Source organism: Trachypithecus francoisi, unplaced genomic scaffold (assembly GCF_009764315.1).
Source record: "Trachypithecus francoisi isolate TF-2019V2 unplaced genomic scaffold, Tfra_2.0 Lachesis_group6, whole genome shotgun sequence".
NCBI classification, from domain to species: Eukaryota; Metazoa; Chordata; class Mammalia; order Primates; family Cercopithecidae; genus Trachypithecus; species Trachypithecus francoisi.
The window spans coordinates 125,060,954-125,087,542 of NW_022681471.1; the positions used below are offsets into that span (position 1 = coordinate 125,060,954).

The 26,589-nt window shown below is 38.7% G+C and overlaps 1 protein-coding gene across 4 annotated transcripts in view; it reads left to right on the plus strand.

The window, feature by feature from the left end:
• MID1 (midline 1) overlaps window positions 1–26,589 on the plus strand; it is a 414,458-nt gene that overhangs the window by 361,293 nt on the left and 26,576 nt on the right. For all 4 annotated transcript variants that reach the window (XM_033201032.1, XM_033201030.1, XM_033201033.1 and 1 more), the window contains exons 5-7: window positions 7,603–7,751; window positions 15,160–15,287; window positions 20,056–20,199. In XM_033201032.1, the coding sequence (XP_033056923.1) occupies window positions 7,603–7,751; window positions 15,160–15,287; window positions 20,056–20,199 (421 nt within the window). The remainder of the gene's footprint in view (window positions 1–7,602; window positions 7,752–15,159; window positions 15,288–20,055; window positions 20,200–26,589) is intronic.

The window sequence follows — 26,589 nt, forward strand, 5'->3', positions numbered from 1 at the left end:
CCAAAAAAGAAAAAAAAAAAAGACTTGTAGGTGAAATTTCATGTTAATTTTACTTGTGATAGCCCCAAACTGGAAATGACCCAAATGTCCATCAACAGATGAATGGGTAAACAATTTGTGTCATAATCATACAATGAAATACTCTTTGTCAATAAAAAGGAATGAACTAGTTACACTAGGTATAAATGCAACAACATGGATGGATCTCAGTATAATTAGGGTGCGTGAAAGAAGTCAGACAGAAAGTAGTATATTCTGTATGAGTACATTCATATGAAATTTGAGAAACGGCACTTTCTACTAATCTACAGTGACAAAAAGCAAATCAATGATTGCTTTTAGGGATGGGATGACAGGAAAGGATGGGCATAGTTAATTACAAAGGGGCAGGAGGAAATTGTGGGGCATGATAATATGTTTATTATATATATGATATATCATATCATATATGACTGTGGTGACTGTTTCATGGGTGCATACATATTTGAAAAATTATCAAATTTGCACTTTATGTACTGTTTATTATATGTAAATTCTATCTCAATTCACCTGTTTATTAGACATATAGATTGTGTATTACATAATGAAGAAGTCTTCAGAAATTAAAAGTAATGAACTAGGGTGATACATATTAGCATGGACAAATCACAAAAACAGAAGCAAGTTTTATAATTATTTGTATGTAATGATAAGCATTATATAAAATGTAACAAACTACCAAAAAATCCCATACATTGTTTAGGTATGTGTACATAAACATGTTTGGGAGTGATTAGCTCTGAATTCAAGAAGGTCTTTTCTTCTGGAGAGAGACATGAGTGAGATTACAAAGTGCCACACAGGGGCTTTAATGCTATCAATAATATTTTACCACCAGGTGTGTGGCTCATGCCTATAATCCCAGCACTTGGGAGGCCGAGGCAGGCAGATTGCTTTGAGCTCAGGAGTTTGAGACCAGCGTGGGCAACATGGTGAAACCCTGTCTCTACAAAAAATACAAAAATTAGCCAGGTGTTGGTGGCTCACTCCTGTAATCCCAGCTACACAGGAGGCTGAGGCTGGAGAATCGCTTGAGCCCATGAAGCAGAGGTTGCAGTGAGCCGAAATGGTGCCACTACACTCCAGCCTGGGTGATAGAGTGAGACCCTGTCCAAAAAAGAAAAAAAAAAAAGACTTGTAGGTGAAATTTCATGTTAATTTTACTTGTGATAGCCCCAAACTGGAAATGACCCAAATGTCCATCAACAGATGAATGGGTAAACAATTTGTGTCATAATCATACAATGAAATACTCTTTGTCAATAAAAAGGAATGAACTAGTTACACTAGGTATAAATGCAACAACATGGATGGATCTCAGTATAATTAGGGTGCGTGAAAGAAGTCAGACAGAAAGTAGTATATTCTGTATGAGTACATTCATATGAAATTTGAGAAACGGCACTTTCTACTAATCTACAGTGACAAAAAGCAAATCAATGATTGCTTTTAGGGATGGGATGACAGGAAAGGATGGGCATAGTTAATTACAAAGGGGCAGGAGGAAATTGTGGGGCATGATATATATGTTTATTATATATATGATATATCATATCATATATGACTGTGGTGACTGTTTCATGGGTGCATACATATTTGAAAAATTATCAAATTTGCACTTTATGTACTGTTTATTATATGTAAATTCTATCTCAATTCACCTGTTTATTAGACATATAGATTGTGTATTACATAATGAAGAAGTCTTCAGAAATTAAAAGTAATGAACTAGGGTGATACATATTAGCATGGACAAATCACAAAAACAGAAGCAAGTTTTATAATTATTTGTATGTAATGATAAGCATTATATAAAATGTAACAAACTACCAAAAAATCCCATACATTGTTTAGGTATGTGTACATAAACATGTTGGGAGTGATTAGCTCTGAATTCAAGAAGGTCTTTTCTTCTGGAGAGAGACATGAGTGAGATTACAAAGTGCCACACAGGGGCTTTAATGCTATCAATAATATTTTACCACCAGGTGTGGTGGCTCATGCCTATAATCCCAGCACTTTGGGAGGCCAAGGTGAGAGGTTTACTTGTGGTCTCAGTTAGTCAGGAGGCTGAGGCGGGAGGATTGCTTGAGCCTGGAAGGTCAAAGCTGCAGTGATCCGTAATCATGCCACTACACTCCAGCCTGGGTGACAGAGCAAGACCGTGTCTCAAAAAAAAAAAAAAATCTTTTTTTACTTCCTTTTGAAAACTCTGAAGCTCATATGATGAAAATACTGAGATTTAGTAAACCTGGTACTATGTACAGGACAGTTCATTATGTTCTTAAATTTTTTGTATGTATGGAATGCTTCACTTTTTAAAAAGTACGCGTTTGCTCAGCAACATTATCTCAGAAGGCAATCTTAGAAAGTAGATGTTACTTGGGAAAGATCAGAGCCCACTCCTTTTCTCTTGAGTTAGTACTTTGGCACATGACCAAGGAGTAGTTGATTCCAAACCCTGAAACTCACAGTGACTCGAGTCCCTAGCCAGGGCATATTGTGTCAGAGGGCTGTTTTTTTTGTTTTTTTTTTTTTTTTTTTTTTGAGACGGAGTCTCGCTCTGTCACCCAGGCTGGAGTGCAGTGGCCAGATCTCAGCTCACTGCAAGCTCCGCCTCCCGGGTTCACGCCATTCTCCTGCCTCAGCCTCCCGAGTAGCTGGGACTACAGGCGCCGCCACCTTGCCCAGCTAGCTTTTTTTGTATTTTTAGTAGAGACGGGGTTTCACCGTGTTAGCCAGAGATGGTCTCGATGTCCTGACCTCGTGATCCGCCCGTCTCGGCCTCCCAAAGTGCTGGGATTACAGGCTTGAGCCACCGCGCCTGGCCCAGAGGGCTGTTTTTAAGAGGAAGGTTGTGAATGCCAACCTGTGGAAATCTGAGGTGCCAGACAGGGAGGGCAAGTGTGGACTTGGGCTTCACTGGGGGACTTGGGTCCCTGCACCCCAGGGTTGCAGTGGCAACTGAAGGCATTGAGTCTAAAGAAGGGATGGTGCGGCCTTCTGACAAGCAATTGGAAGTGGGCAGGTGGAGCAAGAACCAGGCAGAATTGTGGAGACCACAAAAGTGAGTTTCATCAACTGCCTTATTTTGCCCCTGTCTATCTCTGACACTAGTCACCCAGCTGTCAAACTCACCTCAAATTCTGCAATTGAGGAGGTCACCAAGCAGGTGATGTTATTACGCGTTAGTACCTACTGATGATTCCTGCTCTTGGACCATTGTACATTCTCTGAAACAAATGAACTCAACAGCCTTTATAGGTGGATGGACTGGAGAGTCTTAAGCCATGAGGCTCCCTGGGAAAGAATTTTCTTCTTTTTTTCAGTAGTCAGGGATAAGTTTTATGTCAACACACAAAGAGCTAACTCCAGATTGAATTCATTCATTTAATGTTCAGACACAGAGATCTATGGTAGACTTCTGAAGGCCAAAGCTCAACAAAATAAGGGTCCCTTTTCTTCACTGCCTTTTACGTACACTAAATCTTCAAAGTTTAAGAGAATTAACTTGGACTAAATGTTGAGCTCTCCATGGCCTTAAAGAGATGGTGAGAACAGGGCTCATCTTCAGTTCAGAAACTTGTGTGAATTGAGGATGCATTGTTTGGACCTAGTTGTTTTGGAGTGTATATCCTACATACATATAAAAAGCATTTATAAAAAGAAGACATTCATACAGCCAACAGACACATGAAAAAATGCTCATCATCACTCGCCATCAGAGAAATGCAAATCAAAACCACAATGAGATACCATCTCACACCAGTTAGAATGGCAATCATTAAAAAATCAGGAAACAACAGTTGTTGGAGAGGATGTGGAGAAATAGGAACACTTTTACACTGTTGGTGGGATTGTAAACTAGTTCAACCATTATGGAAAACAGTATGGCAATTCCTCAAGGATCTAGAACTAGATGTACCATATGACCCAGCCATCCCAATACTGGGTATATACCCAAAGGATTATAAATTATTCTACTACAAAGACACATGCACACGTATGTTTATTGCGGCACTATTCACAATAGCAAAGACTTGGAATCAACCCAAATGTCCATCTGTGACAGACTGGATTAAGAAAATGTGGCACATATACACCATAGAATACTATGCAGCCATAAAAAAGGATGAGTTTGCATCCTTTGTAGGGACATGGATGCAGCTGGAAACCATCATTCTTAGCAAACTATCACAAGAAGAGAAAACCAAACACCGCATGTTCTCACTCATAGGTGGGAACTGAACAATGAGATCACTTGGACTCGGGAAGGGGAACATCACACACTGGGGCCTATCATGGGGAGGGGGGAGGGGGGAGGGATTGCATTGGGGAGTTATACATGATATAAATAATGAATTGATGGGTGCTGACGAGTTGATGGGTGCAGCACACCAACATGGCACAAATATACATATGTAACAAACCTGCACGTTATGCACATGTACCCTAGAACTTAAAGTATAATAAAAAAAAAAGCATTTATATAAAAATAAGTGTTTAAAATGCATTTTGAGCAAAATAAAGTGGCTTTTAAAAGAATGTGTAAGGTATAATAAACAGCAAATAAAATGATATAAACATGCCTGTGTCCCCGCTAAAAGGAGATTCCAGCAGGCAAACTATTTCCATGATGAGTACAGAGTGAATTCCAAAAGTTACAATGTGGTAATCTCACTTCCCAAAGGAAAAATGAAGAGTTGACTGGAAAACATTTCCCCTGCAGCATTAAGGCAGACATATACAGAATCTTTTTATGTGTCAGTATCTAATATTTTTTAAACATCAAATTTTATTCACCTTGTCAGCTTTTAAAAATAATACATTAAAAAGTGTTGTCTAATGGAAAACTAAGTACTTCGCTCCATGCTGGGTGTCTGAGTTTGAAGTGCTGTGACAAGTAGGACAGTATTTCAGAGTGTGCTGCAAATCAGGGCCATCTGACTGTAATCATTTAAGCCAGGGGTCAGCACACTTTTCTGTCAAGGGCCAGATAATAAATATTTTAGGCTTTGCCATACGGTCTCTGTTGCAGCAACTCACTTCTGCACAACATTGTAACAAGAAAGCAGCCATAGATTATGTGTAACCAGTAAGTGTGGTAGTGTGCCAATAAAGCTTTATTTACACAAACAGGCTGTATGCTGATTTGGCCCACACATCACAGCCTATGAATACCTAACTTAGAGCAGTGTTTTTCTTTTTTCTTTTTTTTACTGTAACCCACAGTAACAAATACATATGACATCACAATACAGCGTGCACGCATGCACACACACAAAAGGTTTTACAAAACCCAACTTGCCTTTTTTACCAGGAATGCACTCTGCTATTTGCTTTTCTCCTCTTCTATTTGGTTTTTTAAAGGCTAGTCCTGACTGTCCTAATGATTCATCACCTGCAGGCTTAAAAACATTTGTTGCTTGTTGAAATGCAAATTCCTCCTGCCCTGCGAATTACAACTCCTTAACTCAAATATTGGAGAATAACCCAAACATCTACTGTTTTTCTTTCAAAATGATCCCCAGCTGATTCTTTTACACACTAGGTTTGCAAAGCTCAAATCAGGTATATCAGATGAAATTGTCCACTAACCTATAACTAAAATTATGCCCAAAATTGTTCTCTGTAGAACATTCCAGTATTTTCACAGGAGACTCTCATTTTGTCTTGCTTTAATTTTTGCATGATTTAGAGCTCTTTTATTCTTTTTCCTGTTATGTCACTTTTAATGTTCGATATCATGATAGAAAAAGAAAAGAAACTGGAGTTCAAGCATCATCGCATTTGAAATGTGTGTGGTCTTTAATAGGCACATCTAAAGGATAAGTAGTTGTCATGAAGTTATTCTAAAGGAATATTTTGACCTTATTTTCTTTTGTTGGAATTGTATTAAACATCTGCAATTCTGCCATGTAATTTAAATGATTCTTTATGCTATGTGATTAAATATTCCATTCACTTGGTTTGTTCTATGGACTGTAAATTAGTTTTCCTTCTGGAATTTTCCTTCCTCTCACAGTTTCTTATGAACATGTTCTAATATCCTGCACTGCACTGGATGCCTTCCTTTGCTTTGCCTCCAGATAGAATGATGCCAGAGGCTAAATTCTATTTGGTGTAAAATAAGTGTTATTTTATTCCACTAATGAATACAGTTAATCCACTGGGGACAGTAACTATAATTACAATGCATTAAGTCTTTTACCAGGCTCACAATCATATATTATTTGCCCCAAAGTTTTGACACTTCATTCTGTGACTCCTCCAGGAATTTTTCTCACCCTTGCCTGAAATTTTGTACCTGCTGCCTCTAATTCAGTATGAATTTCCTTTGTTTGCTATAGCACATGCTTGGAATTGGATGTTCCTTAGAGGCCTCAAGTTCTGACATCTCCTTCCTTCCTTTTCTTAGATTAGAGTTATACAGGGATAGTAATGACGACTTGGAGAAAGAAGGAATTTCTTGGAATTAGCAGGAATTCTGGAGGGGGCCTTGAGCCAGCCTTGTCAGTAAGACAGATTAACTGGCCTCCTCCATACCCTTTCACCCAGGGCTATTTTCCATTCCAGAATTATCATAAAGCCGGCTGAAACTTGTCCCTGGGTGTGTGGTTGGGGGCACTAGGCACACGGCAATTTCAATTAGCTGTCTAATTTTAACTGGCTTCTGGCCAGAGGACTTCATCTCACAGCACATTTCAAACACCAGAGCGGACGGTCAAGTGGGTTACCTTGGACTTATCTTGGCCTGCCCCGGAGGTTATGGTCAATTATGTTTGAGGGACATTTTCAAGCAAGACAGAATCAGGAATTGGAATGGAGGTTGTGAAGCAATCATGCGTTTTTATCCCAACTGGGAAATGCTTATCAAAATAGTTCCTAGTTATCAAGTAAGCACAAAGTGCCTGGAAATGACGTTCCCAGTGAGGGGAAATGGCCCAGCTGTGCTTTTTTTGGCTTTCTCTCATCTGCTCAACAGGAAAAATATTAATCAATGGGAAAAATGCTCCCTTTCTGTTAGTTTAACACATGAGTTTTAGGTAGTGTGGGAAATAGTAACACCTAATGCTTTTCATTCCCGATTTTATTACACAAATTGCAAAAAACTTTTTAGAAAATGGTTTTTACTTAAACCATAGATTCACCACCTATAAAGATATTTTATCTTCTTGATGAAAAGAAGATAAACCTGAGATAGAGAAAGTTCCAGGGTTCCCTACGGTCTTGCAGTCATTGTGTGGAATAGTCCAGGGAAGAGGTCTGGTGACCCTTTGTAAGTTGCCACTGGGCAACACCTTTTTTTCCCATCAACAGGGAAGCAATTCACAATTCAGTGTTTCCTCATAAAACAAATTAGCAACACTTCTCCAATGAGATAAAGAATATCTAAATCAGAGTCCCAAAATGGAGCTTTACCATATTTTGATACATCTCTGTGCCTACTTTTTGAACTTTTATGGAAGGATAACACAGCAAAATGAAGGATCCAGCCTGATGCCTTTTCACTAAGCAAGACCACCCATGTAACCATCTCTCTCCATGCCTCTTTTGTTCAAGGTGATGAGGCTTCGCAAACTGGCTCAACAGATTGCAAACTGCAAACAGTGCATTGAGCGGTCGGCATCACTCATCTCCCAAGCGGAACACTCTCTGAAGGAGAATGATCATGCGCGTTTCCTACAGACTGCTAAGAATATCACCGAGAGGTGAGTGCAGGGGCCCCTGGGAACTTCTCCGGCTGCTGGGCTCTTGTATCTGCGGTGTAATTGGTTGGTCTTGCCCTCGCCTTGCTTTTATTTTCATTTTCAAGGCTCAGTACCAGAGAGAATAGAGTCTTTGAGCTGTTTTGTTCCAGCTAAAGATGCTTCCTTTTGACATGTGAAAGCCCTTTCAGTAACAGGCTGGAGTCTGGAGTTCAAGGCCTTTGAAACAAGAGTCCACCAGTTAGAAAGAATAAAATCAACCTGCTTTTGGACGAGGGGGAACTTATGATGCCACAAAAACAGCATTTATTGTGACTCTCAGATGTGATGTTATTGTACACTTGATAACAAAGAGTCAAAATGAAGGCAAAAACGTTAAAGGGAATCTTTTCTTCCATCACAGGGCTCATCTATTTTTTTAAAAAATCACACAGGTGTTGTTCTCTGTTAGGCCCGTTTTCATTTGGTTGAGGAGCTTGGCCTCACCTGAAAAGGTCAAGGCCGACTCACGCAGGAGAGAAAGGACCAAACTGTCAACCTCATACGGCCTTCTTTTAAAATACTCTTTATTCTCAGGTAGGGAGCTGTAACATGATGTTATCTGAACGGTTGGCTCAGCAGTAAAACTGGCAGGGATAAGTATTTCTTCAGCACACATACTTGATTGGCATAAAAATGACTCATCTTCACTGACACAAACACCTATAGCAATTCTAATGGATCCAAAGAGAAGCACTAGGCTGGGCCAGGTACAGCCAATGCCACATAAATGACATCTCTAACTGATGCTAATGGTCTTGACTTCATTCATTTTAATTTTCAGAGTCAACTGCCCTTTATCCAAAGCAATCATAGAATCCTATCTCTAGGAGACCTCAGAGAGCTCATCCATGCTGATCTTCATCCTAGAGCAGAGATCAGCAGACTTTTTCTATAAAGGGTCATCAAGTAAATATTTTTCTGCTTGGCAGGTTGTAAGGTCTTGGTCACAGCTACTCAACTCTGCCATTGTAGCTAGCTCTAAAGCAGCCATAGATAATATAGAAACAAATGGGTGTGGCTGTGTGCCAAGAAAACCATTACAAAAACAGGCAGTAGACCGTACTTTGCCAACCCCTGGTCTGGGGAAAAAAAGTACTTGCCATCTTTTGACTCAAATTTATTCAAAGAAAGAGAAAGGAAACTAACGTTTATTGAGTGCTTGCTTGTTTCGGAAACTTGTGCTAATTCTCAAAATATCGCGTAGAGGAGGTAATCATTGACATCTCCATTTTCACTCTTCATAAAGAGTAGTGTACGGTGTTTTTACAACTCTGGTCTACTATCCAACCAGCTTGACTGTATTCTTTCTTATATTGGAGGAAAATTCCTTTTGTAGCTGATTAGATACTTATCTCTTCTAAAAGACATGGATAACAGCTGGCTATCATCCCTGTTATGTACTTAAGATGCTCTCCTCCTTACTCTGAGAGGCCCATTTCTTTCCTCCTGACTCCTTGGTTTCAAGTGTTTATTTTCCCTGGGCCATATCCAGTCGCTCAATATCCACCCTAAAGTTAAAAACTGCAAATAGCACTAATACTCCTGTGTACCCAGGACACTAATAGATAGCGTTTACACTTAGGTCATGGTTTCCAACCGGAATCCAAGAGTACTTTTCTCCATCTATGAACTTTGAGATGTCCAGATGAAATGGCTATTATGAACTGCATTCCTCATCAATCCCTGAAGATTCGACCAAGTGTCATATGAATAAATTCTTACCTAGTGACCAGAGACAACGTGACCCCATAATAGTTATTGCTGAAAGAAGATATGCATCTGAAGTATAGCACAGGTGTGGGAATGCCCACATACAATCTTCCTCAGTTCCAGTGGCATGTATCTGCTCCCATTCAGCTCTCTCTGTAACAAGCCCAACTGATCAAGAGCAGGAACATGACTTTGATTTCTCTTTCTACAAAGAATGTGCTTCTGTCAAGTTTGAATTCACAGAGCCTGTAAAAATTTGCCAAGAGCCTTGTCTCTGTTTCTACAATCCCCTCTCCTCCCATCACTATTTGTCAATCCTCTTGGTTAATTCCTGAGCCTTTCTATCCTTCCAGCAGCTAGGATATAGAAAAAGGACACTGGGCTTAGACTAGAAGTTGGCAGACCTGGGTTCCAATCCTAGCACTGCCACTTTTTAACTATGGTTCTTTGAGCTATTTTCTACTTAGAAAATTGGATTCAGGAACAGTTTGGAGGTTCCTTAAAAAAACAAAACTTAAGCTACCATATAATCCAGCAATCCTACTGCTAGGTACACACCAAAAAGAAACGAAATCAGTATGTAGAAGAGATATCTTCACTCCTGTGTTTGTTGCAGCACTTTTACAATAGCTAAGATTTGGAAGCAACCTAAGTGTCCATCAACAGATGAATGAATAAAGAAAATGTGGTACATATACACAATGGAGTACTATTCAACCATAAAAAAGGATGAGATCTAGTTATTTGCAACAACATGGATGGAACTGCAGATCATTAAGTGAAATAAGCCAGGCACAGAAAGACAAACATTGCATGCTCTCACTTATTGTGAAATCTAAAAATCAAAATGATTGAACTCATGGACATAGAGAGTAGAAAGACGGTTACCAGAGGCTGGGAAGTGTAGTAGGGGGTTGTGGGAGTGGGGGTGGGTGGGGATGGTTAATGGGAAAAAAAGAAAGAATGAATAAGACCTACTATTTGGTAGCACAATAGGGTGACTATAGTCAATAATAACTTAGTCATATGTTTAAAAAAAACTTAAAAATGTAACTGGATTGTTTGTAACCCAAAGGATAAATGCTTGAGGGTATTGTTACCTTATTCACTATGATGTGCTTATTTCACATTGCATGCCTGTATCAAAATATCTCATATACTCCATAAATATAGACACCAACTATGTACCCACAAAAGAATTGTTTTTACTAATACAAAAAATTATTTTAAAAAAATTGGTTTCAGAATAGCTGTCGCTGTTGTGATAACATTGCTTTAAGTTCCTTACTCCATGAGTGTTAGTTGGGTCTCTGTGTTCACGTTTCAGGTTTCAACATGTGAGTCTAGCCCGCCTTGTGTGTCTTTTTTCCGGTGCTACTCTCTGTCTACCTGCCCCTGTTCATCAACCTGTCACTTAACATTCTTCTCTAGGACATGACTTCTTTCTTCTGTCTCCTATTGTGCCTGCCTTGGGCTTTGGGTCCTGTATACTTCCAAACAATCTTTATTCTTCAATTCAGGTGTGAATCCCAGAACAAACTTTTAATCCTGCAGGCATTCTTGAAGTGAGACTTAGATGAGATTTTCTGCATCATTAAGTCACTTAAAGTGGATATATCCTCCTACAAGCTGAATCAAAACTGTAAAAAAATTTTTTCATTTCAGAAACATCAAACAACTCCAAAAGGGGAGAGAGCCTCAAGCTTTACATTGTAGGAGATGCTTTTGCTTTGGAATCGATTGTTTGGCTCTGTGCTAATTGCTTAGTAATTATAGATAGCATTGAGGCTGCTCATTAACATTGGCTAATTTTGCTCATATACTCCAAGTAGGCAGGTACCCTAGTCACATTGTTTTTACCATTATAGCCCCAGCACATTGCAAGCTGCCTGACATGAATGAATGAGTGAATGAATGAAAGAATCCATAAATCTATAAAACAGGACCAATTATTCCTATGTAAGATGGTTATTGTGGGGATAAAATGCAATAATGTAGTAGAAACATTAGCCTAGTTTCTGTCACACGGTGAACATGCAACAAATAGTAATTCTCCTTCCCACTCACTAGATGAATGCAAATGTATAATGTACTGTCTTCTCAAGCTACACTAGTAGATAGGTCTTTGGTGTGATTGTATATGCACCTTTATAGCATTACGTTAAATAAGCAAAACTATTCACTAAGTCCAGGCATAAGAAAGTTGGTCTACTGCTTATGAAGAATCTAGAATTAAAATCACTTTTAGCAGTAACTTACCTGTATCAAGAAGGTGATAAAAAATAAAATTCCCTCTGAATAGTACCTATTGTTCAAAGCACCTAGGAGGTTCTCAGACTCCTCAAGGTGATTCTTCTGTTCCTCACTACCATAGGGAGTTCAAGGATCTTTTCCAGAATACAAAGCCAAGAACTCCAGTTGTCAATTCTGAAAAGATGTTGCTTGGTTCTAAGAATTAGAACATATCTAATAAGTGGTTTTGGAAGTATGTCTGCAGGGTGTTCATAGGCATTAAGATAACTGCACGTTTTCAAGGCCAAATGTGTTTGGGAATTCCTGGGCTGACAAAAGTAAACCTATCTTGTTACTATGAGGCCTCACTGGGTTTTACTTTGGTGATGCACATTGTTTGGCAGAAGCCTTGTGAGCAGCATAGCTCTAGACACGTCCGCCTTCTGGAAAACTGGCCCCATGTGTCCCAGACATGGCTGTAAAGCAAGAAGTTGAGAAAGTGGCATAGCACTAACAGCCCTAGTGGATTTTGGCAACTTATCCAAAAGGCCAGAAGATGGGCAATAAGGATTTGGGAAATAAAAACATGGCTTAAAATGTTGAGTTTGGCAGATTTTCCCTTGCCTGTCACTCCAGTTAGGAATTTGAAGTTGTAGCCAAAGATAGGTATCTTTCCTTCCATCAAAAAACAAATGTGTAGGTGTTAAAAACTGCAGTAATCTCCACTGATTCTTGCTGTCAGCCTTTGCCTCCCAGGCTAGGAACTTTGATCCTTTTGGTTCCCATGTAACAAAGTTCCTACCATCAAGATGGTAGACATTATTAACAGTGTCACTCGATTTAAAATGTTTTATTTAATTGTTTGTAGACCATGGAACCAGGAGAAAATTGGGAACAAAATCTATTTTGGATGAGCCTGAATAAAGAGGCTTCTGCCAGTGGGCAGGGGAACTGCTAAAGCCAGGGAAATGCAATTGCAAGTTTAGTGCTTGTTTCCCAGTAGCTCAGAGCAGTTCTCCCTGCCGGACATTATGACAGAGAATTAATTGGCGTTTCACTTTGCAATATCTTTTAGAGTTCAAATGGCACCTTAGCATTTCTTTTAACTTTTCTGCATCGATGCGTATGTTCTGGGCTCTTTGGTATGTAGCATAGTTTAAGGACTTCATAAATATGTGTTGAGAATGATCCTAGGACCTCTATGAAGTTTAAGGACTTTTTGTGTTCATGGGTCATAAGGAAAGCATTTTAAAAGTATAACTTGACCATCAATCAAAAATGCCTAGCAACCATCTCTGTATCCACCAGTCTAAATTAGCAGCTGTTTGTAACACTAATTAGCCCAATTCTCCAGGGTGCAATATTTAGTCAACAAAAGCACTCAACTCTGCTATTCACTACTTGTTGGTTAAAGGGTCAGGAGATGCAGTTAGATTCTCTACCCTCATTCAAACACTTGAAACTCTTGTTTCCAGAGCTTATGCCTCTTCACTTGCATCTTTCAATCCCAGTATCATTACGTTTATGACGTTTATGACGTTTATGGCGTTGTTGATTAGCCTTTCTGCTTCCCTCCTGTATAACACTGAAAATCTGCCAGAAATACAACTCTAGAAACTGTATTTCTATGAATTTTGAGCATTTTAAAGGTATATTCTTTTTTAGCTGGGTGAAATTTACACAACATAAAATTAACCATTTTAAGGCTGGGTGTGGTGGCTCATACCTGTAATCCCAGCACTTTGGGAAGCCAAGGCCTCCCAAAGAGTGATCGTTTGGACCCAGGAGTTCAAGACCAACCTGGGCAACGTAGTGAGACTCCACTTCTAAAAAAACAACCATTTTGAAATGCACGATTCCGTGGCATTTAGAACATTCACATTGTTGTGTAGCCACCACCTCTATCAAGTTCCAAAACACTTCCATCATAGCAAAAGTAAGCCCTTATACTCATTAAGCAGTTATTCCCCATCTCCCCTCCCCTCTTAGCCCCTAGCAACCATCAATCTACTCCCTGTCTTTATGAATTTTTGCCTTTTTTGGACATTTCATACAAATGGATCATACAATATGTGGCCTTTTTGATAGCTTCCTTCACAGAGCGTAATGTTTTTAGGCTTCATCCACATTGTAGCATGTGTCAGTGTTCATCCCTTTTTATGGCTGAATAATATTCCGTTGTATAGATATACCCACAGGTGTAATTTTTAGAGCCAAGATATTTTATATTTGTAAATCCAAAGCTTTAAGAGCCATTAAGAGACTCAAAAGGACGTATAACCCTTGGAGTAGCTGGCCTGAAATGTTTCTAGATGAAATAGAAGAGTACGGATTTGAAATTCTCCTCCTTGCTGCTGCCAGCTAGCTTTGTGGCTTTGTGTAAATGAGCATCAATTTTCTTAATTAGAAAATAAGTAACTAGATTTAGTACTAAATTGTTTCAAGGTTGTTTCTTTGCTCAAAAATTCCCAGCACCCTACACAATACTCTGCATGTAATAGCTCTTAAGAGTATTGTTTATGGAACTTAACGAAATACCAAACTCAACAAGACTACTAGTCCAGCATCATTTGCTATGCTCAGAAATGGTATGCTTCATGCCACAATTCTCTTGTTTTTAAGAGAATCACTTGCATTTTTGAATCAAAGTGTTCATTATTAATAACTGAACCTGAGAGTACATAGAAGGAGATTGAGACACACCAGTGCCTTGCTTTTTAGTTTATACATGAGAACTCTAACCAGAAAACCTAAATGAAGAAGAGAAATAGTACATCCAGTGGGGGAATTGTGAGAAACCTCATGAATATTTTCCACAGCATCTGCTGGAATATGGTGCAAGAAAATGAATACAAAGAGAAAGAAAATGAGCCAGACAAAAAACTCCCTTTTTAATGTTTATTTTAGAGAGGGGCTAGTAATTGATTTAACTAATCCAATCTCTGGAAACATTCTTTTTTAATATTCACTTTGCCTTTTATGCAGTTTGAAATTTTGGAGACTCCCCTTTGAAGTAGAGCAGGGTTGTGTCTGAAAGGAACAAACAGTTTCCCAGACAGATGTGTGAAGAAATGCCTGGAGCTACGCGCTTCTTGCTGGGGTTAGATGTGACCGGGCCAGACTGTTAAATACACTGCAACATGATATATGAATATTCTTTTGCTTTCACAGGGAATTTTTTTTTTTCTGAGAGTAAAAAGGAAGAGGGCAAACAAGTCTGTTGTTTTCTCCAATTCCTTCACTTTTTTTTAAAGCTTGCATTCATTTGTTTTATGTTACTGTGTTGTGACATTTTGAGATGCCTCTTAAAACTCATGTGTAAGGAAGCACTTTTTAAGAGAGATTTCTTTTCCTTTTTTTCATTTCTATGCAGTGATGTTGAAAGTCATCTTGACATTTCTAAAACATTGTTTTGTTTGCATTACAGAGTCTCCATGGCAACTGCATCCTCCCAGGTTCTAATTCCTGAAATCAACCTCAATGACACATTTGACACCTTTGCCTTAGATTTTTCCCGAGAGAAGAAATTGCTAGAATGTCTGGATTACCTTACAGGTATTGTCTTTTATGTTCTCTTTAATATTGTTCACATAAACACTTTGCCACCAGATCAGTTATTCCCCAATAACCAGAGGAATGGGCTTTTGACCTAGGAAGGGCACTAATATTTCCATAAACAGTTTCTGTGCACTTCCCTTTGTTTTTAACCAAAACAACACAGCCCATGACTAAACTGGGGACAGGAGAAAAAGGAGAATCTCAATCATTAAAAGCATACTTACCACTGTTTCCCTCACTCTCAAGGTGTGGGTGCTAAAAATAATATCTCTCTTTGGTATTTTTCATATTATGGTAGTAAGGCAACTCACAATACATTAGCAGAGAAAAAATTGGCAGCTAACAGATTGGTTGTCTGCACTGCTTCATCTCCTTGTATTTGTGATCTTGTTTTAATTTGCACAACATCAAGTTGAGGTAAAGCATTATAATCCCCATTTTGCAAATGACAGAGATCAGCCATCTTGCTGGAAATCAGATAACTAGGGAGTGACAGAATTAGAATTTGGGGGGGACCTGTACAAACTCCAAAAACTTCTGCTCTTTCTAGTAAAAGACTGAATTTCATATTGGCAAAGTCACCATGGCAAAGGTCTCAAATTCACATTGGAATTCCTAGTGCTGTGTTTCAGTGTGCTTCCTGGTTGGTGTTTTGTTCTGTTTTGTTTCTCCCTTGGTGGAGCTTAAGAAACAAAAACAACAACAAAAAAACAAAAACCTCAGGCCACTCCTATTCCTAACCATGCTTCTAAATTTTTCTTTGCTGTCAACTTCTAAAGCAGGAACTGAGAACATACACTGATAGAATTTGGACTGTTTAGACAACCTTATTTGTGTTAGCCAAAGCCACCAGTGCCTGTGACTTCAGGAAAGCACAATGTACACAGTGAAGCCAGATGTGCACTGCACTTAAGACCTACAGCCTTCAAGAGACTACATCCCTAACTTAGCGTGACATGAGCTTCTCAATTCCAATTCTGTGTGTACATGTTTGTGGGAAAGCAATTGAACAAGGTGGAGCAGGAGAGAGGGAATATTGTGTGATGTTTGTTTTTACAGTCTGTGGATAGAAGGTCAGGAGTTCTATATTCAGGGAGCATTATACCCAGAAGATGAGCATTTTTTCTTTGCTAGGACCCAATGTGCTGTTTTTAGCCTTTCTGCACTGTCAAGCAAGGCAGGCATTCCACAAACTTCTTATCTTATGTAACTCTCTCTTTCAAACATACCGCTCCTATTAAGGAAGAAAGAAATTGACTAAAAAAGCATTTACCGTATGGAACTAAACTTGGTTTCAAATACTTGTGTACATAATGCCCTCCTATGTAAGCTTTTAACTCTGAGATTTATTTAAACTGACACTATCCAATAAAACTTTCTATGATGATAGATATGTTCTATATCTGTACTATCCAGTGTTAGCTGAATCCCACATGGGGCTATTGAAAACTCGAAATGTGTCTAGTGAATTTTTACTTTTATTTAACTTTAACTAAATTTAATTGAAATTTAAAACACCACATGTAGCTCATGGGTATTGTATTGAACAGTGCAGATCTAGACTTTCTCCAGCTAAGCTGTTTTTTACAATGGCATCCTGTTAAAGATCTCCTTTTTCTTATATCATTTGGGAATGAGTCAAGTTGCAACAAAAAATCCAACTAGCAGTGAATAAAACCATCAAGGAGTGTTGTATTACAGACACAGAAGAGAAGCCTGTGTTCCAGGGCTGAGCAGTGGTTCAGTGATGACCTCAGACCCCAGGCTCTTTCTTTTTTCCTCCTCTGCCACCTTCATTGTGTTGCCTTTCTGACACATGATCACAACATGACTACTCCACCTCCAAGTGTTGTGCTCAAGCTCTAGGCAAAAAGAAAGGGGTGGAGGGGAAACGATGGACAAAATGCTGTGCCAGTGAAGTTTGTTTATCAGAAAAACGAAAAACTTGATCAGAAGACCCACCTAGCAAACTTCCACTTATGTCTGGTGGGCCATATCTGTGTTACAAGGTCATGTCCAAGGGCAGAAAAGACTGGAAAATTAAGTATTTGCCTAGGCACATGGTCATTCTGCCCAGAATCAGTCTTATTGACAAGAATGTGCCCTTGCCATTTCCCAATAATTATTTCATAGTATTTCAACAACATATGCCCATTTTAATCTCTATAGGAATGCAAAAGTATTGATTAAAGGGGAAATTGTGAAAGTAGTTTGGACTGAATTGTAACATACACCATATTTCATCCCGATGGCTGTTTATTTCAAACTAAAGGCCATATGGGGTACCTGCTATTATGTCTTCTGAGCTGTCAACCCCAAGTACAAATTCAGTCCATTTCTAGACATAACATCGATCCTGACCATAACATATGATGCTTGGCTGATACTGCCAAGTCCAAATAGTTTATGCCATTTGTAAGCAGGAAATGAAGTGTTTGTGGAGTATTAGCCCACCATTCCTTGGGTGGTGTTTGCGACAGAGACAAGAAAATAACACTTCTGGTACCGATTCCATGAGTATTGAAATTGGCAGCATGCTGCTGTTCTCATTTACACTAAATTGAGTATTGACTTCTCAGGACAAACTCATTGGTTTACAGTCAAAATAAGGTTAGCCTGTCTCATTGTAAAAACAAGATTTTTTTTTTTCCTATGACATGCCTCTAAGTGGTATGTCAAGTTAATAACCCATAGAGGTGACATTTCCTTCCTGATTATGGCTACTACCATGTGTCTTACAGGTACTTGCCTATTTTGAACATACGTTTTCTTTCTATTTAATCATATATTGCAATACAGAAAGAACAAAATTTTTCTACAGTGGTTGATGGAGAAATAATTCAATGAACTGTCTAAATTGTGGGAGAGTAAGTATTTCTTTACTGATCCATGCAGGAGTGATCCCACACCAACAGGGACTACACAGACAATAATAAGCACATTTTACGATGCAGCTGGACCTCCTCCGTGGAATGCATATCCTGATTTGTGTCACTGATTCATGCGCATCCAAGTCATACCACATGACACCGAATCTCACATGTGAATACTTCAGGAGACAGATGTACAAATACATATTCAATAGAGAATGCTTTAAAGGTTATGTAGAGCCCTTCTATCTTAATGCACAATTTAATGCCATGCCTGTCATGTTGGAGGTGCTCAACAGTGTTTCTGGAATTCAGAACCAATAGATAAAGCTAAGCTAATTGACTTAATACCGTAGACTTGCTTCTATGATATTTGTCCTAGAGGTATATTCAAAAAGCAAAGTGAAGACTAGTAACACAGAGTTCAAATTTACAGTTTTTATATAACTTTTCTTCCTCATTGGTTTGCTTAGGACTCATCAATTCTAATCATAATTTAGAACAGGAAAGAACTCTAAAATAGTATAAGCAAAGGTTGCTCCTAATTTGCAGAATGCAGGTATGTTTCTCCTTTTGAAGCTAGATTCTAATAGATAGCAGAGTGGAAGTAAAGGCCCTGGATCAATTCTCTAAACCAGGGGTCAGCAAATTTTGACTGCAAACCACCAGGTGGTAGACATTTTAGGCTTTGCAGGCCATATGGCCACAACTACTCAACTTTGCTGTTGCTCCAAAGCAGCCATAGACAATACATAAATGAATGAATCTGGCTGTGTTCCAATAAAACTTTATTTACAAAAACAGGCAGTGGACCAGACTTGGCTCACAGTCACAGTTTGCCAACCCCTCCCTCTTAAATATTATTTACAATGCAAAGCACTCATTTTCTCATATTTTCCTTGCTCACATACTCTTCTTATAAAACCAGTTACTGAAATCAATTCAGTAGAAGTCATTTTAAACTCATTATTTTGGTAGGACTTAGACTTCTCTGCTCCAGAATGTGTTAAAGAAATAAAACAGCAGCCTTCTACAATGATAAATTAACCAAATGCCAAAAAAAAAGTTTTTTCCTTGGGGGAGGAAAATGTACCCTTTAGATATGATTAACTATTAATCATGGTCTTCTTAATTTGAAATATCGCATGAGTTGAGAAATCAAAAGAAAATAGGGCTGGACTAATAAGTTTTTTTTTTATATATAAGTCATCAAAACATCTAATGAAAGAAAAATTCAAATAATTATGTGACTGATTTTTTGTAGGATAACAAAGATAAGTATTTTTTCAGTTGGATGCCTAAATATATAAGTATCTGGCACCGTGTATTAATAGATCAGGGGTTGGTGAATTTTAGGTTACAACCCAAATCTGACCCTCCACCTATATTTGTAAATAAAGTTTTATTGGAACCTGGCCATGCCCACATGTATAAGTTGTAACTGTTTTCATGCCACAATGGCAGAGTTGACCAGTTGCAATAGAGACTGTATGGCCCACAAAGCTGGAAACATTTACCATCAAGGCCTTTACTGAAAAAGTTAGCCAACCTCCCAAAGTGAATGCAACTATGAAACTTTATGTTGTTTACTTTTTATTTGACATGTTTTCCTTCATGCACAAGAAAGTATTGTTTGTTTAACCTCCCAAACATATTCTCATGATCTCATGATAAACACAGAAAGTCCATACTGACTGACTGTAGTCACACTCCTTATTAAAAACAAAAGCAATAACCAGCCAATCAAATATTCTTTAGATTGGGGTCACCATCTCTAGAATAGTAGTCCTCATGGACCTATTGAGAAAGACCTGCTTAACTGTCAAACATGTCCTCCGAAATGGTATCCCAGTGGTGTGTGCTTTTCCACTGATAAGCATTCTTGACCCCCACAGCTCCCAACCCTCCCACAATTAGAGAAGAGCTCTGCACAGCTTCATATGACACCATCACTGTGCATTGGACCTCCGATGATGAATTCAGTGTGGTCTCCTACGAGCTCCAGTACACCATATTCACCGGACAAGCCAACGTCATTAGTGAGTATCTCATGGCCTATTTATTTCTCTCTTTGGTGGCTTTCTTCAGATTTACTGCATTCCTGAATTTAAACGTCAAAGGAAGACAAGGAAGGAAAGAACACACAATATTTATTGACTTGTCTTCCTTGAACAAGAAAGTGATAGCACTCACTTTTACTACACTAGTAAAAACAGCTGGCTAAATATTGATGAAAATTAATGACCTCCAGCAAACCACATGGATGATTCTCACAAATATATTATTAAGGGAAAGAAGCCAGAAACAAGTATATATATATGGTATTAATCCACATATAGGTTCATAACTTAAAGATCAAAATAAACTATTTTGCTTAAAGAAACATTCGTAGGTGTTAAAACTATAAACCCTGGGCAACCTAGTGAAACCCCATCTCTACAAAAAATACAAAAAAATACAAAACTTAGCAGGGTGTGATGACACACACCTGTAGTCCCAACTACCCAGGAGGCTGAGGCAGGTGGATGGCTTGAGCCCAAGAAGTAGAGGTTGCAGTGGGCAGAGATCACACCACTGCACTCCAGACAGGGCAACAGAGTGAAAATGCTGTCTCAAAAAAATAAAAATAAAAAGTCAGGATGATGGCTGCCTCCAGGATTAAAGGGAAAATGGCACCACTGGAATGAAATATATGGGGGTTCTTGGAGTTAATGGCAATTTCTAGGTGAAAGTTACATGCTTTAGTCATTATATCATACATTTAGTTTTATGTACTTTCCTGAGTGTTACTTCACATATTTTAAAAGAAAGGATTTAAGAAAATAAATAGCCAAGAATGTTAATACCTGGTCCCATTCAGAGGAGACCTGGGCCCATCACTTAAAATGTTAGTAACTGGCTCCACCTGGGAAGAATTTCCAACCTTACCTGAAACATTAGAGGTGCCCCCTCTCACTGAGGCCTATTTGATATCTGGCATCAGAGATAACTTGGTAATTTCAAATAGCAGTAGTAGCTGGCCACAGAGATGATAATAGAGGAAGCAGTCCTCCAACCCACAGAGTTATTTAAATTGAACTGAGCAAATGGCAATGAACCAGAAGACATAGCTTTTCACAGGAGTAAGTTTGCAACTTCTTTAACAAAGAAAAATACAATATGTCAAAGTAGAACAGAATAGAATAGCGATCATGTTTCAACAAAGAGATGTTTTGAATAAATTCATATCAATTTAATGTGCTTTTATTATAGTAACCTTTTCTCTCTTAACTACAAACTGTTCTTTCCTAGCACAAGTAATTCTGAGTCATACAATGCTTAACATAGAAATTTGATTTAGGATTAATTGAAAGAGTGATGCAGAAATTACACCAAGTTCTATGGGACTAAAGTATAAATGACCCATACCAACAAATGGCTCCCCCTACCTTCCTTATATCCACTCTCCCCAACTTCTCCAACTTCCTCTCCTCAACTCCCTCACTTTCTACCCTATAATTGGCCTGCCTTGGAAGCTTTTATTAAAATCTTGCCATTTGCCAAGAATGTGTAATTTTTTAATGAAAGTGGAGAAAGTCATGAAATGTCAAGAACAGCTCTGGCAAGTTGCTTGAGTAGGTAGGGAATATAGAAAGGTCAGAAATGGTGAGTGGCACAAAAATGTCTTGGGGGAAGTTGTGGTTAAACTACGTCTTGAAAAAAAAGCGGGTGCATTTTAGCAAGTTAAGGCTGTACCAAACAGCTATGTCATCATAAGCAAACCTATCAAGATGTAACGTAGCAGGGTATATTGGGAGATCTTGCCTAATTAAGCCTGGCTGGTAAGTGAGGAAAGGGAGACAGTGAGAAATGAAGACAGAGCAATAGAACCAGGGCTCAAACCCATATTGGCCTAGCTCCAAAAAGCACATGTTCTTAATCCTTAATCCTCAGTCACTTAATACTAATTCACAGGCAAGAGCTAGATTGCAGAGGGCTACCCAGGCCATACCATGTTGGATTTTACCCTGTGGGCTTGAGAGTCATGCAGGAGAGTAGTGTGATCAGAGATATAATTAGAAGGTGACTCAGGAGCACTGTGGAGAGTGGAGAGGAACAGGGCAGGACTAGAAGCAGACACATCAGCTGGGAAGTTTCATAGTAATTCACCGAGGCAGAAATAGCCAGGACCTGCTAATGGCACCAGCATCAGAGATGGAAAGGAAAAGATAATTCCAGGAAGGCTTCTCTGTATCTGGCCCATTTCCCTGGGAAAAAATCATCACTGTCCTCAGATATTTGAAGTGCTTTTTGGGGCAAGTCGGAGAAGCACTGTATAGCAATGGTTTAGTAACATTTTGCTCTCCTTCTACGATTTGAATTCTTCTGGTATCATTCCTCATTCCTGACTCTATATGCCCTACTGCAAATCATAAAGAAATACTAATTCTCTAAAATATTTTTCTATATGTGCATATCATACATAATTCTTTACCTTGTTTTTTTCAATCAATATTATGTCTGAGATATCATTCCATTTCAGCACAAATAAAGAACTGCCTCATTCCTTTTTGAGGCAGTATCATATCCTATTGTAAAGATATACTCTAATTTATTTATCTCATCTTCTATAGATGTGTATTTAGCTTGTTTCCAATCTTTGGCCCTTGCAAACAATGCCCCAGTATCTCCAAGGATGTTCAAGATATCCTTGTCTATCTCTTCTTCCACACATGGGAAATTATATCTGTAGAATAATCTCTTGAGGTGTAATTTCTAGGAAAAGATTATTTGCATTTTAATTTTACTTGGCATTGCCAAATTGTACTTCAGAGAGATGACATGATTTTTAAATGCATTTTTCCAGCTGTACGAGCTTATATTTCACTGATCTTGGCTGCATATACCATAAACTTAACATGGAATTAAAGTCTAGTAAAATTTTAAACCTTGATTGTGCTTCACCATAAACCTGAAACACAAGTTAATCTATGATCATTAATATCATACCAAATAGTCACTCCTTCATATAAGCAGTGATTCTCAACAGGGATATTTTTGCCCCCTAAGGGACATTTCACAACGTCTCTAGAGACTTTGGGTTCTCAAAATCTGGGAGGAGAGGGTGCTATTGGCATCTAGTGGGTAGAAGTGAGGGATGATGGGAAATCTCCCACAATGCATAAGAAATCCCCCAACAACAAAGAACTATCTGGCCCAAAATGTCAGTAATGTCGAAGTTGAGAAACCCTAATTTAAAGCAAGGTAAATGTATAATATCTACATGATTACATGCCAAATACTGAGACCATAACACACTGATCCACACACACACTACTATACTATGTAGTATGGAAGGAAAAACACAACACAAAGGGGGAATACAATTAATGTATTTTGTCTTCACTTAAGGAATTGTTTTCTCAATATTTTGTGATTAATATCACTAGCATATTTGGGATAAACTGAACCGGGGATTGTATCAAACCTGAAGAAGATGAAATTCAAAAGATGATCAGAAATTTCAAGATGAGAGAAAAGAAGCACGTGAAGGTCTGAGAAGAGCAGGTAGAAAATGGAGAGATGATTCATTGCAAAACACCGAGGGAAGGTTCTCTGAAAATACATAGAGGACTGATAGAACCAATGTCTGTTGATGAGTGAATAGTCTAACCAGAAAAAGAAAACATTTAGAGTCATTTTCCACCAAAAGAGTGGTTCTTGGCCCATGTGAGAAATGCTGTATTTCTCTTAAATCATTTTTGTCTGATTCAGGAAAAGTGCTAACAGTTTTCTATTGCTGCGAAACAAATTTCCAAAAACTTAGCAGTTTAAAACAATACCCACTTATTTTTTCAGTTTCCATGGGTTAGGATTCTGGGCATAGTTGAGCTGGGTCTTCTTCTTAGGGTGTCACAGTCTGAAATTAAGGTGTTGACTAGGCTGCATTCATCTGGAGACTCAACTTAGGAAGACTCTACTTCTTAGCTCCCTCCATTTGTTGACAAATTTGTTTCGTTGTGGTTGTGGAATTCATGACAGCTTGCTTCATCAAGGCCAGCAAGGGAGAGAGTGTGCTACTTTAAACCTCCCACCTCCAAACCTGCCTTTAAAGGGCTCACTTGATTAGGTCAGACCCACCCAGAATAATCTGCCATTTGATTAACTCCAAATCAAATGATTAGGGACCTTAATTATATCTGTAAACTCCTTTTGCCTTCACCTTTATCATATAATGTAATATAATCACAGGAGTAATAAAAGTGATAGACCTTTGTCCTTTGCCATATTCTGTTGGTTAGAAGCAGGTGACAGGTCCTGTTTACACTAGGGAGAGAATATTACACAGTTATGAATACCAGGGAGCTGGAATCCTGGGGACCATCCTGGGGCATGTCTTCCTCAGATAGTTACGTCTCTCCTGAAATTTCTTTTTTTTCTTTTATTCTTAATATATATTTATCCCAGACAGTCTTGCTCTGCTGCCCAGGCTGGAGTGCAGTGTCATGATCTTGGCTCACTGCAACCTCCACCCCCAGAGTTCAAATGATTCTCGTGCCTCAGCGTCCCGAGTAGCTGGATTACAGGCATGTGCTACCACGTATTTTTGTATTTTTAGTAGAGGTGGGATTTCGCCACGTTGGCCAGGCTGGTCTCAACTCCTGGCCTCAAGTGATCCCCCCACCTTGGCCTCCCAAAGTGTTGGGATTATAGGCGTGAGCCACTACACCCAGCCCTCTCCTGAAATTTCTTAAATCAAATCGTCATGGGCATTTTGGGAGTACATGTAGCCTTGGCCTTGACTGACGGGCTCTGTATCCATTGGCTTTTGCTGAATAGCCAACAAGCACAGTGCCTAAGTAGAATTGAACAACAACTTATTGCTTATGCATCTGGAGTCAACTGAGTGTCAACTAGGAAACCCTGCTGATCTTGGCTCCCTCACATGGCAGGCTGGTAACTGTGGCAACCCGACTGCTGCACATCTCTCTCATCCTCCTACAATCCAGCTCAAGTCTGTTCTCCCCCTGATTGCAGAGATGAAGGAGTAAAGGCAGGCTCAATTACACACATTCTTTTTAAGCCCCTGTCTGTGTCACATTAGCTAACATGCCGTTTGTCAAAGAAGTCCCCTGGGTGAGCCCAGAGTGAGGATACAAAGATATACAAAGACCTGCAAAATTATAAGGAAGGAGCAAGGAATTGGGGCCAAAAGGCCCTAATTCAATACCAGAGCTTCACCTCATCCCCAAAATGAAAGGAAGATATTTATTGCTGGAAACTTAGGGTTTCTCACTTGGCTAAACTGTGACCAACTTGATTTCTGTGCTATTTGCATCGAAAATAATACCAAACATGATGCATTAATAGAATAGATGATGCAAAAAGGTCATGCATAAAACAATTCAAAAAGAGCAAAACTACTGAGTATAATGAACTCAGAACTTTATGTTGGGTGATTCCAGAGATGTTTTATTCCCAGAAACCAGTTGCCATAAAAAGAGAAATGCAAATGGCTTAGTGAAGATTATCAACCTTTAATGCATAGACGCCAGAAAGGCCCATTCTCCCAGGATGGAAGAAAAACAGTGAAACTGCTGGTGCTGACCAAACTTGGATACTCTCATCGGGTTGTTTGTATCAGGATGTGTTCCTCCCTTTATGCCCATTAAACCAGAATAGTGAAGTCCTAATGCCTCCAGGATCAATTTGCGACAAAGAAAGAATTCATTCAGATAAAAAGCTAACTGAGATGCAAACATTTTCAAATTATTTTCTTCTTAAATATTTTTCACATTTGTAGTGACCAAGGGAGACCTGGATTTGAATCTTGACTTTGGACCTCACTAGCTCTGCAGCCTTGAGCAAATTATTTAATGTCCTCCTAATCTGTTTCCTCATCTGTAAGAATGGATAGTGTTTTAGCTTCACATGGTTGAGATAATAAAAGTAAAGACCTTAGTCTTGTGTTTGCCACAGTGGTAACATATAGATATTCAAAGTTATTATTCCTACAAAAATGCAAACTGTACTCGCCCATAATTGCATTTTAAAAGAAAGACCAATTTTGCAATTTTCCAGGAGTGTCTGCATGATAGCATTTTACACAATCATTATGTGAAAGGCTTTCCTTGAATGTTGTTAAATAATCTGTCCTATTATTTGGAGAAATATCCTTTGCAGATGTTGTATTGCATGACAAGATCTAATGCTAAAACTCTACTGAAAATGAGAAGATATAATGCTCAAAACCTGGCTGTAGCTCCTTAGGTCACTAGAAAATCTTTTACTGTCTCTAGGTCATGGTTCCTTCACTCATCCTAATAAATTGTAGTTAATTGTCTTCAACTGGCGTTAGTGAAGGAGACTTAGATAATATCTATGGAGCTTTTTCAATCTTATGAAAAGGCCCTCACTAATGAAATACATACATTCAAATGCAAAAGTAA